The sequence below is a fragment of the Diplotaxodon limnothrissa genome, linkage group LG7, assembly GCF_057381915.1.
Source record: "Diplotaxodon limnothrissa isolate DT_005_m linkage group LG7, D_limnothrissa_male_GT1.1, whole genome shotgun sequence".
Taxonomy (NCBI): Eukaryota; Metazoa; Chordata; class Actinopteri; order Cichliformes; family Cichlidae; genus Diplotaxodon; species Diplotaxodon limnothrissa.
This window is the reverse complement of record NC_140602.1, coordinates 64,507,682-64,521,153: the sequence shown is the minus strand read 5'-3', so window position 1 is coordinate 64,521,153 and position 13,472 is coordinate 64,507,682. Positions and strand designations below refer to the sequence as shown.

Genomic DNA, 13,472 nt, shown 5'->3' with positions numbered 1-13,472 from the left:
GGGATTACAGGAAGTAACCCAACATCATTGTTTTTATGATTTTTATTATGTTTTTGATCTTTACCAGTAATAATTTAACAAATGCCTTGCCATTATTGACCTTTTCTTTTAGACCCTTATTACACAAACAGATGTCTGTGGTTACAGTAATGGCAAAAAGAAAAAAAAAGCGCAGCCTCTTCGGTCACCTTGAATGAAGCTGAACTAAACTTCAAGGGAGTTTGAGCTTTTAGGAGGGGGCTGAAAGCACACAGTTGGTTCTTTTCAGAGTCCCTTTAGGAAACACCACGGCAGATCATCCCCCTCCATCTCACCTTATCCTTCACTACATCCATTAATTTTGTCTGTGCTCTTTCTCTTCTCGTGTCTGGCAGGACACCCTTTCAACATCCTTTGCCCAGAATATCCACTTTCTCTCCTCTGCACACCTCCAAACGATCTCATCTCCAGTTTGAACTCCTGTCTTTTCGTTCATGCCACAGTCTCCGAAGCATACATCATAGCATGTATCACCAGCATCTTGTCAAGCTTCTCCTTCACTCTTCTGCTATCTTTATCACTGCTGACACTCATCTTCATCGACTCCGCCCTGCCTCCACTCTCTTCTTCACTTCATATATTCATTGTAACATCCATCTTCTTCTCATTCACACACATGTATTCTGTCTTGCTTCTAATGACTTTCACTCCTCTTCCTCTGCCACCTGATTCCTACTTTCACTGCAGATCATAATGTCATCTGCAAACATTATAGAGCTCTCTGTCCTCCTCTATCAACCTGTCCATTACCACTGCAGACAAGAGGGGGCTTGGAACAGATCCCTGATGTAATCCCACCCCACCTTGAACCAATTTCTCACTCCTTCCACATACCTCCCCACCGTGTTGCTACCCTCAGACATGTCATACATGAAAAACCAGTGAGCGGAGCTTATAGAAAAAGAAGAAGACGATGATGAAGAAACACTGACCTGTGCATAAACAGTGGAGTCATTCAGGGCTCTCTGCAAGGCATGACTCAGACCTTTGGAGAGGTGATGTTTCAGTATGAGGTCTAAGCGGTTCCTGCGCAGCTCAATAGATAACACTGTGAAGATGAAAAAATGTAATTAGTTCTCAATCACCGTGCACTATGTCTTCATATGTGCACATTTACATAATTTTTATGCTTTAATAAATCTATCAGCACTGCTTCTGCTGTAAACTTAAAGTATACTTACTTATATATCATGAACAAGCTCAAGTACTATTAAAAGCTTTAAAAAAAACCACAGCATCACTGCTATGTGCAATCAAATGCTCACTAATGTGTGATGTGTGGCTTTTTATATTTGTTAATGGGGAAAGGCTGTACTTACTTTTATCCAAGTTTTAATTAATTTGTGCACCTCTACTGACATGTTGGCCACATAATAGGCACTTTCTGCCTGACTCTCAAATGCGGCATTTTGTGTGCATTCATTATTACTTCATTATTTTTTCTGGAAGATAAGATGGTAAAGTCTGCCTGTACTTAACACTGAGTGTACTTTATGTAATTTAAAGGACATGCAGTACCTAGATTATTTTTATGAGAGCTCTCTGATGTCCTAGCCATTCATCTTACTAGCTTTACTTATTCTTCCTCATCTTTCACACAGTTTCTATAAATGTTAAGAAATCCATCATTATCTCATTATCGCTTACCGGTGATGTTTTGGTTTCTTACCTGTTCTAACCCAAAACTTTTCAGTAATGTTGCATGGCAGAGGACTTTCCTCTGCACTGGTACTAGATGGAGGAGGAGATGGAGTAGTCTGGATGAACACAGTGGTAGCAGGCGCCTTTGTTGTTGTTGTGGTAGAAGTAGTAGTAGTGGGAGCTGTAGTAGTCGTGGTAGCCATGGTGGTAGTAGTAGTGGGCTCAGGGGTGGTAGTGGTAGTAGTTGTGGTGGTGGTGCTGGTGCTGGTGGTAGTAGTCGGGGGAAGAGTAGTAGTAGAAGCAGTAGTCGGGGCAGGTGTGGTTGTTGTAGTGGTTGCAGGTTGAGTTGTTGTGGTAAGTCTGATGCTTGTTGTTTGCTGCGTAGTGGTTGCAGCACTGGTATTTGGCGATAACGTTGCATTGTTCCCAGTGGTTGCTGCCTGATTCATCATATCATCGGTGGTCACAGTAAGAGTGGTCGTTAAGGGTGTTGTTGTAGTTACTGTTGTCAGCTGAAGACTGTCATTGGTCACAGTGTCCTGGCTTGTGATGTGTGTAGCCGTGCTGGATTCTGGTGGTGTTTGTGCTCTTGCAGTTGTGGGGAATGGTAAAGTTGAGCTGGTAGTGGGAGACAGAGGCATCTTTATGGTGGTGGTGGTTGTTGTGGTGGTCGGACGCCGTGAGGCGTTTCTGGTGCGCACAGGTGCAGTGGTGTTCCACTGGTGGGTGGAGAAAGGGCTGGTGACATTGGCAGGAAGTGTGACATCATGGTCACCCACTGTGGACAGGAGTGATTCGGGAACTGTAGGGAGATCCCAGGCCGGCAGGCTGCTCACTGAGTCCTCTGTAGGGCAGAAAACATGAAAATCAGTCATAATAAAGGATTTCCAGAGACTCTGAATATAAAAACTACTCAGCCTTTTTTCGGATTTAAATGGAGCACAGCATTAGTTCAGCTAGTTCATCTCAAACAGGGTACACAATTCAAGCTGCAACAATTGCTACAGATCTGCAAGCCACTTTGTGACCCACCACTTCAGCACTTCCTTTCACAGTATTTCTAACTTAAATGAATGCTGTGTCTGACGTCAGTGATGCCTGCTTTGTTCTGTTTGGGGGTCTTGCTTTTTCCCACCCCCACTACAGTTTTCCCATGTGTGCACAGCAAAGGATGGAGAGGTCCATAAACAATGCCAGTGTGCTGCATACAGAAGTATCGCTCATCTGTTGATTATAGTGGTCCTGAATGAACCATACATCTTATATTAGGTCAAACATGAACTGCAGAAAGATAAGACACTTGAAAGTATTGGTGCTATTTTTGGTATTTTATATCATCTGCTGACCTACATACAGCGTATGCAATATATAACATAAGAGACTACAGGCTGATAGCAAACACTAATGCAGCTACACTTGTCTTTGACCTGAATCTGTAATATTTGACTCTTAAAAAGTGTAAACACAGTTTTAACCTACTCATACCACACCTATATGCATATATGCAAAGACCCCTGAGCAACCAAGTTTAGAGCAATGTCTCTTAAATCCTCATTAAAGCACTGCCATAGGGGTATTTAAATCTAAATAAAGTGATGCAAAGGAACCAGTTGCCTGATAACAGCAAACCAGCAAGACTCAGTTTTCACTTTTGTCATGAATGAAAAAGATGAGGTTTTTGTCCAATTGAAAGCACTTAGATGGACTGCATGATAGTTTCAATTTTGAATGGGAAATAGAAATCCAATTATAAAATGTGAACCAGAGAGGCATTTAAATGAAAGGGGTTTGTTTAATCCATCTACATACTGATGCGAGACGCATATTGATGAGTGTAGAGGAAGCTAAAGTAAACAAGAGCCAGGCGATCAATGAACCTTTTCAGACCAAGCTGCGGATTCATTCTTATCAACACCTGACGACTTCAAATATTGTGCTTGTTATGTGACACAAAACTCTGAGCAACAGGATATTAGCTTTCTGCTCACTCGTTGATCAGAAGCTAAAATATATGTGAAGGATTTACCTTGCTGATGTCAGCGCTATCGATAATGATGGCATGACAGGAAGCAGGGGAGATACGAAGGTGATGAAATGGGACAGGACATGAAGGATGCTGACAAAATAGTGAGGGCGATGATGGGATGATGAAGATGATGCGCCTAAGTGGCTGTGATGATAGCAATGCTGAAAATTACAATTTGATGAAAGTAGTTAAGAATGACGATTCATAAAAGATGACATCAAAGCCGATTTCGCTGTGTGAAAGTGTGCTGTAGGCTTAAAAAAAACAAAAGCTGAGCAAAATTAGCTGACTGTTTGCTATTCACTTATTATTGCCACAATAGGCCTTTGTGCAATGACGTAAGCAGAGTTAATGCATGCCATTATTCAATTAGGGGGAGCAATTAAATTCCACAGTCCCTGCAATCAGGTGATCACATTAAAGCAGTCTCTTTATGATTACTTTTCACGGGATGCCAAATACAATACTACATTGTTGTGCATGATCGTTCAGTGGCACATAATCCTCAGAGGAGTCTTGCTATTCAGAAAGGTGAGAAACTGCTGAGACAATTTGCAAGTCACACACACAGCTCCACACACGTTTAGCTCCAGTAGCTAAATGTTGGTGGGTGGGTAACAGTGTGATCCTATTTTATGCTAGTTTAAAGTTTGGCCGGAGTCAGAGGGTCAAACAGCTTTGTTATGCTAGTATAAATAGCATGCTTCCTGCCTCTCTAAGCAGACTGTATAGACTGCATGGGTTGTTTCATTTCATTCTTTTAACTACACTGAAGTGATACCAGAATCCTGAGGGTCAGGCTATAGTATGAAACATCCACCCAAACTAGTATGAACCACAGCAGATGAATTATACTTTGTATACAGGACACCGTTGCATTGCATGTAACCCATGAACCAGTGTTTGGAGCAAAAACAGGCCCAGATTTCTTGTTAACAGCAGTGGATCTTAGATGAAAGCTAAGCTAGCAGGCTAATTAGCTATAACTAATTAGCCGCTTAATGCTAATTCAAAAATCTTAGAACCGATTAGTTTAATGAAAAAAAAAACTAAATGTATTTTAGCTTATATCATGATGTGTATGCAAATCAATGCTTACTGAAAAAAACATTTTTTTTATATTTAAACTAAAGTTATTTTTTAACTGTATGTATTATATTTGTAGGAGAAATGACGAAAGCGAAGATGAAGACAGTACACTTCATCTCAGTTATGTTTCCTCAAAATTGCATTGCTCCCTGTTGTACTCGAAGTCTAACCACTACTTACCAAGATAATTAGTGAAAAATACTCATGCTGATGAACACACAATTTCATCAACTCCTTACACTGTTTCTCTTGTTTTTCCTTTTTAGGAAAAAACTATTTTTTAGTCAGCAGTGTCTAGTTATGGTTGCTAACACGTAATCATTGTAAAAATGTGAAACATATTCAAATGGCAGAAATATTACATACCAATGGTGGGGCTACTGTTGCTGTTGGAGTAGTTAGTGTTGACAACAAGCACAGATATATTCTGTGATCCTGCTGTGTGACTGTCTTGTAGTGTACTAGCTGGAGAGGAGGAGGATGTGGAGGAAGAAGGCAAAGAGGATGCTTTTGTCGTAGAGGAGGAGGTGGCTTTGGCCGATGATGAAGAGGAGCTTTTGGTCCAAGCAGCTTTAGACAGCAGCCCTAAAGGTTTTCCAACCACTGGAGCCTGCAGCTCTGCTGTCTCTGCCAGCATGGTTAGGACAGATGAGAAAGCTGCCTGCTCTCTTCTTTCCTCTCCATCTGTCTGTAGCCTCCGCTGCCCCAGCCAGGGAGCTGTGTCCCCAGGCATGCTCGGCAGGTCTTCCCCTTCTGTGTCTACGGGCCTCCATTCTGCTCCGACTTCAGCCCAAGCACCAGTTCCTGTCATAATCCCAGTCTCGGTAAAGACTTTGCCACCTGCTTCAGCACGCACTCCTGCTTCTGTTTCTGTCCAAACTGCTGTTCTGGCTTCAGCAAACACTTTTGCCTCAGGCCAAGCTTCAGACCCAGCATCAGGACCAGTGTGAGGCCCATCCATTGTATCCTTGTTGTTAGCCCCAGCTTTGTCTCCAATCCCAGGGGTGGCCGAGAGGTTGGAAGTCACTGCGGGGTCCAGAAGCAAGTCAGCCTGCCTCATTGACTCATGATGACCTCCCTCAGCTGCTGGAAACAGAGTGATGGAGAAGGAAATGGGGAAAGAAAAAGAAAGAATAGAGTTTAATTAGGAGTTCTGGACAACGGCACAATAGTGAGCAGTCTTTGACTCATCAGTCCCACAAGCTAGACAATTACTTTTATGGTAACACGTTCCCGTCCATGCACAAACACACACTTGTGAGCACACACAGCTGGAATCCTCAGATCATTAGTCCTCATAATGCCATCACAACTTTCCAGATGCCAGGAGATTTTAACTGTTTTGCTCATCACTGGGGAAAAAATAAAAGTTCCTCCCTCACTCTCTGCAAAACACACACACACACACACACACACACACACACACACACACACACACACACACACACACACACACACACACACACACCTTCTCTTTTTTACCCCTCTGTCTCTCACACATTTATCCAAAGGGATTAAAACTGCAACTGTGGAAAATAGTAATAATGTCTAAAGTAGGTCACTTATGTTTTTAGAGGATAAAGCATAGGGAATTAATTTAGATGTTCCAGAGTGCATTAGGACACACACACGCACACACACACGCAAATCCTAATCAGCTGTGATTTCACAGATACTAATCTGATCTGTTAGGTTAGCTGTGCTACGCGTGGCGTTATTATTCCTAGAACATACACAAGCGCTCAGCTCACAAGTCAAATGATGAGAATGATCTGTTTTCCAGGCAAAGTTTGGTGTGGCTTATTTTTAAGTAATCACAGTTTTGTGGCGTCATTTTTCATTTGGTAAACATCAGATGATACGTGGAAATGGAGCAACAAAGATAACATTCAGTCAAAGCATTTAGCTCCGGCCTTTATCTCCATTCTGTAAACTGTCTTCATCTTCTCAACAAAGCCTGAAGGTTTGGCAGAGAAAGGTGATCATCCTGCCTAATACATTCAGGCTCAAAGGCACCTTGCCTTAGTGGAAATGAACAAGGAAGAAATACAAGACTGACCGTCTGATTGGCTTGCTGGACGTCTCAGTGGGTGGTACGGTTTACTGCATTTGCTCATTTGTTGTGAAGTCAAAAGGTTTGGTTTTGGCCTCAATCCAGGTAGATGCTGCATGTTTTTGGAGGGGTTTTTTTTCTTTTTTTTTTTTTTTTTGGTTTCCAGCCAAAAGATTATAAGAGAAGTAAATCTGGATAGATTTTTTTTCAGCACACACTCATTTTAGCCTGTGTGTTAAGTGTGCATGTGTGACGCACACTTCCCACGCTCCCCATGTCTCTAAGGAGGATTGGTTAATTAAAAGACAGTGATTCTGAGCAAGAGAAGCTTTATAGAACTAGCTCTGAGCTTAGCTGCTGTATATCCTCTGGACACCTGCTAGAAAGCCTTTCAACCACTGCACTATTAACTACCACCAATCTGTTCCTCATTAAAGGATGTCATACTATAAATATCATTTAAAGTGGAAGTTAAGCTACTGCAATTTATATTGCAGCTGCTTTATGTTATAGCAAGCTAAGCTCCAATAGCAATCTTTGCTTTTAATTAAGTTTAGTTTCTAATGTCCTTTCTTGTTTCAGTTTATTTATTTATTTATTTTTAATATTTCATTTTAGCTTAGTCTTTTGTGGTAGCTTTATTGTTTTCAGTAAATGGGAGAATTTGAAAAATCCGTACAGGTATTACAATAAAAAAGGAAATTATTAAAAGCAGTGGTGTCTCAGTCTTGTAGACCTCCAAAGTCTGAATGAACATGTCCATCAAAAACTCATCAGGCAAGTTTTGATACAATTTCGATACAAACTAACAATTCAATTCAGTTTTATTTATTCAGCACCAAATCACGACAACAGTCGTCTCAAGGGGCTTTATATTATACAGTATATCCTACAATAATAGATACAGAGAAAAATCCAACAATCATATGACCCCCTATGAGCAAGCACTTTGGCGATAGTGGGAAGGAAAAACTCCCTTTTAACAGGAAGAAACCTCCAGCAGAACCAGGCTCAGGGAGGGGCGTGGCCATCTGCTGCGACCGGTTGGGCTGAGAGAAGGAAGACAGGATAAAAGACACGCTGATACTTAAACAACGGATATTTCTGCTCTGATTTTTATTCTATTTTAATCTGTTTTATAGGTTTAAAAAATCGTTTGAGTTCCTTTAAATTTGTATTTTAACTAAAATGTTTTTTTTGTTTGTTTTTTTTACATCTAGCTTTAGCTATTAGTTTCGTTTTAGTTAACTATAATAACCTTGAGAGGAATGTGATTAGTAAATCTACCCTAAAAGTTGACATTTGGCACATAGTTCTTGATAATGTTTAAAAGTAAAAGTGGTACAGAGCATATTAATTTACTGTAATTTGTACAAACACAAGTACACAATACTTATTGAGGAGTGTTTTCTTTCCATAGTCAACTTTTTGTTTCTTTAAGTATCTAACAGGAATCTGTTTATTTGAATGGATGAATGAATGGTCATGGAATGAATGAATGATGGACGGTGTCGAGGATGGAAGGCCTTTACCATATGCATAACTGTTAGCAGTGATTTGAGTGTTTTCTCCGCCAACAGTTGGCCACCTGCTCAGGCTGAGAGCAACATATGCGACTCTACCATCAGACCTCTGACAAAACACTAGGATAGAAGAACCTCTACTGAGAACAAATATGGACAGGATGGATGGATAGATGGTAGGTGGATGGCGGAACAGAAAATATGGATTAAAGATGGATAAATGTAGATCTGTCCAGACATGATATGCTTTCTCTATTTGGAAAAGACACACTGAGCATGTCCATGTGAGAACATTCGGCTTTTAGCAGATTATGAGAATCATCACATGAAAACGATGCACAAAGCAGGCCGTTTAGGTCGTACTATGTATTGACGATAGCGAGTTTCCAGCTGGCATTGTTTCTGCTGATGTCCCACTGCATCTCTGCAGATGCCAACACAAACCTGTAAAACCTTGCCAGGTCACTGCAAGCTTTCTGACCACTTCGGCTTGCTATTTTCAGGTGCCTGTGATAATATCCGGGTATAATCTCTTTGGTCAGGGCTTTGCCTTCCTCACTCCTGTATTCCATGCTCAAAGCTTCCGGCCAACAAAAGTTGATCCATGCTGCCGCTCTGACTGAGCAGGACAGGTGGTTAGGAAGTGTGAGAACAGAACTGAGCCAATTGGTCGTCAACATGGAGAGAAAAACTGAGGAGGGGGAGTGTGGCAGCTCAGTCTGCCAACCAGCCAACTGGTGGCTGGTTTTCATTCAGGTAATTATCACACATGCTGGATTAAAAAAAATCTAAATGTCTTGATCTCCACCTCAGAGCTGCAGGCAAGATTTGTCTATGTGACTAAACTACATAGTACATCTGCAGTACCACCCTGCAGTACAGAAGAGTGTCACATTATGTGCACTAATGAAGACACTGCAGTTTCAACTCATTAGGCCAAATAAAATAGCATTGTTAGTAACAGGCAGAGCGTTTTTCACATACACAATGCAATCAGTGGATGCGCTCACAATGCCGGGACCTTCAGCAAAAGATGTCATCATGTCACATTCAGCCTGGTGTTCTATAAAGACATTAAATTCATTTATCAACAACGATTGCACAAAAGCTGCTCAGGATGGTTACAAGTCTTATCTCAAAGTGAGGCACACTGAGCACTGCTGTGAGGGACAATTTTCCATTTCACTTTCACAAATTAAAATATTTACTTGAAACTTTGTTGTAATTATCAAAGTTTCCAAGGAATGAATCACTGGTGATCTAGTGTATATTTTAGTTGGTCTACCTGAGCTAATACTAATGTATTTAATGTAATTAAAAACTAGCTTGCAAATTGCATCTTTATCTCTTAAATTAGCAGTGGTGAAAGGCTAAATGTTAACATGTTACCATTTTTATTGCAAAATTTTAAGAATTGGTTGTCATGACCTTTACCCTTGCGGTTATAGCTTCTTCTTTTATGTTTAGTCTATTTTATTTTAATCTGGTATTCCCAGCATGTACAGTTGTGCATTTACATATCTAGCTAACACAGAGCAAAAACAGCATTTAAATGACCTGAATTTTTACTTTAAGTGTTTAGTGAACTCTATCATATAAATGCATTTAATGAAAATCATCCGTCTTTACCTTACTTACTGTTGTTCCAGACTGGGTAGTTACTGTAGGGTACATTATTTTAGCTCGTTCGCTGGAAATCAAGCTTGGACTGAATAATATGGTCTATTTATTTTGTTAACAGCTTATCCACTTATCCCAGCTGTCAAAGGGTAAGAGGCAGGGTACACACTGGACAGTTTGCCAGAGAATTACAGGTATATGCTGAATACGCAAAACAAATTTGCAACTGCCCTCAGAGCATGTGTATGTACAACTGATTCAGCTGAATTTAATCCAGATCATTGGCAGGGGTATTTTTACATTCATTTGTTGTCTAAAGCTTCAAAGCTCACCAGTTGGTGGTGATTTTTCAGTTAAGGTAATTTCTAAAATGTAAGACAAATAGAGATCACACTCACAACCAACATGCTAAGGGGCCAAATTCACTAATATGTGTGCAAAAGTGTTTGTCATTTGCAAACAAAACGAGTGTGCATGTTGTTCTTAAAGTTTTGTTTAGGATAATGAAACAGATTTATTCTGGACTGCCTTCTGCGGTCCTTCATTCTGCTGGAGGTTTCTTCCTGCTAAAAGGAAATTCTTCCTTCTCACCGTCACAATGTGCTTGTTCATAGGGGGTTATTTGATTGTTGAACACTCTAGGATCTTTACCTTACAGTAAAAAGTGCCTTAGGCAACTTTTTTTTCCTCGTTTGGCACTATATGAATTACTATTTGTACAATGCATGTGTGTTTACATTTTGATCATTTGCACATACACAAACCGTTGGGAGTTGCACATTTCTGTGCAGAGTAAGAACAACTTCATGGGACAAAATTGAATTTTTTTGTGGACTGGTGTTTAAAGCATTTGCATGGTTTAAGCACCTATCTACATATTTGTCTCTACACAGTGCTGTGAATGAGGTCCAAGGTCTCTGTGTAAAGCGAGACTGTGAGGATCATGGAAATTTTTTTTCTCAATGCTATTGTTTTTCCTTTTAAAAAATAAAGTGTTTGACTTGCTACCAGGACTCCCACTCTAACCACAAAGCACTCATGTACTCGATGTGGTACGAGACTCAGTGGGCGTAATGGTAGTCTCAAGCCAATAAATTCTATCCAACACAGTGAGGCCGTCCAACAGGATGGACATGTAACCATTTCCTGGGACTATTCAGGACATCCATCTGTCTGTGTGGAGGCAAGAACAGAAAGCAGTTTGGATAGATTGTTGGAAAAAAAAATAGATATTTAGAAAAAATTAAATCAGTCAGTGATAATAAAAAGAGGCGTACTAATCAAATCGTACTCAAAAGGTGGCTTTTATGTTAATATTTGAGTTGCTGTCTTTAGTTTAATTCTTTAGTGATGTCTGCCAGCATATTAGTATGACCAGGACTGTTGCTTTGACAGGATCTGACAGCACTGAAGCAACCCAGACACTCCATCTGTTTGTGTGAGAAACAGCCCAAAATTTCCACAAGGATGCAAAAAATGCTCATGTGATATAATGCAATTATTTAGGTTCTTGAGCGTTTAAAACAATCTGTCTCTCATAATGTGTATGTGCAAAACAAAAGTAATGCAGCAGCAGTTCTGAGAAGTTTATTATTCTCTGAAGGGGAGAAAGCAGCATTTGGAAAGTGTGCCGTGTTCTCAGTAATACTGCTAAGAGCTGCCAAAGTGTAAGAAAACTGCCTGACAACAACAACTACCCATTGTGTGAGCTGAGTGCAGCACAATATCACACCGACTAAAGAGTGTGATAACAGGGAAGTAGGCCTACTTTTCTCAGGATTTATAGTTAAATTAATGTAAATATGTACTGTTTGTGTTTTTTTCCTCATTTACACCTTTAAGCCAAACCAAATTGTGGAAACCTCCAGAATACAGCTGATCATTAAACATTTGATTTGATGTGGCGATCCTATGCAAGGAACCATTTAAGGCATCCAAGTTCGCAGACAATTTTCTGCACATCTGCAACCTACTTTGCAACCCAGCATCACGTCAGCTCCAGTTAGCATCGGATCTGTTGCCACTGCCTCACTGCTCTTTCCAACTCTGGTTGTCTATTTCTGGCTGAACTGAAACAGCAGTTACATGCACACACAGTACAGTGATGGATTTAATGCACACAATAAAAAATTGTGGCTAATGGTGAAGCTTTTTGGTTTCTGAAAGTTGTATCACTAAACAGTTAGAAGAGGACACGCATATCCACACGCATATCCACACACACACACACACACACACACACACACACACAATGCAGCTTATCAGTGAGTATTAATGCAACGGCTGCTATTTCAGCTGTTGTCAATATCTGAATGGGTTACATTTATTCAGTTCTATTTTCATGGGGGAATGGACTTGCTACACATATATAGTTGCACTGTAGTAGTGGCATCCATGTCCATGTGATCAATTCTAAAAATCAGGAGATTTGTGCACACAAGACAAATAAGAGGAAACTGTGCCTGTAGCTTAGACATTTTTCCCTTTTATATTTGTTTCATAAATATTCTAAATTCATACATTATTAGTGCTGCCTACTATCCTTGCCCAAACAGTAGTATGGGCTATAACATAAATATCTCTATGTTTTTATGAAAAGCTGTAAGCAGCAAATATGCTGAAACCCTCTACATATAATACAATTCTTGTTTTCCTCAACTTATCACTTGCTTTCTGCTTGCAACTTGTGTAATGCCATGAGCTAGCTGCTTTGGACTCGCCAAGGCTGCAAGCCTGCCATTGGAGAATATGAGATTAAGTTTAAATTGATGTTTGATCACTGCTGAAATATCCTACACTAATAAACTTCACACAGAAAGTGAAAAATAGCACTATCGAAACTATCGAAAAACACAAGCACCGGCTCATTTAATCCCGCAGCACTCCAGACATATTTTACAGTCCTTGTGCCAGCATTCATTAATCTTTTCCCAGTAAGATTGCACTTCATTTCCAAATGAGGGCCAAGAGCTGTCAATCAGCAACACGAGGAATAAAATCTCAGAGAGATGCTCAAAGCCTGAACAATAATTCCACTTGTTTTTCTATTGCTTTTTATTTTTTGTAGCATTACTCATGATTACGATTATTTTATGTCCTCGGCATCCTCTCCACCAGTAAACTCTAAATGAAAATGCAAACCTTATATAACGTATATTACATATGGATTGGAACTACACGCTCTAATTCCTACACCCCCCTGTGTTCAGCTCCATGCAGTCTCACTTACAGCTAGTTTAAATTAGGAGATCCAGCCTATTTCAGTTTCATTCAGATGTTTGTTTGGTCTCACTTCATTTTTTCTTTCTTGCTCTTTGCTGTTATACGAATAAAAATAACATGACTTCTGAAGTGGCATGCAAAAAGACTACGTGCAAACATAATTGTGTTTATAAATGCAATATATCTGTAAATATGGGGCCCAAGTTTGGTTAGTTAGCCAGCAGCAGAGCAGAATCAGGGTATGAAAGCTTTATAGCCC

General features: G+C 40.1%; 1 protein-coding gene across 3 annotated transcripts in view; it reads right to left on the bottom strand.

Annotated features, from left to right (window-relative positions):
• The window catches only part of kiaa1549la (KIAA1549-like a), a 107,039-nt gene that overhangs the window by 59,489 nt on the left and 34,078 nt on the right, over positions 1-13,472 (bottom strand). Inside the window, exons 2-5 of one of the 3 annotated variants that reach the window (XM_085358704.1) lie at positions 5,767-5,881; positions 5,162-5,325; positions 1,709-2,524; positions 972-1,087 (exon numbers count right to left, since the gene is read on the bottom strand). In XM_085358704.1, the coding sequence (XP_085214830.1) occupies positions 972-1,087; positions 1,709-2,524; positions 5,162-5,325; positions 5,767-5,881 (1,211 nt within the window). Of the gene's footprint in view, positions 1-971; positions 1,088-1,708; positions 2,525-5,161; positions 5,882-13,472 lie in introns of all 3 variants that reach the window. The other 2 variants (XM_085358703.1, XM_085358702.1) reach the window with 2 other exon arrangements.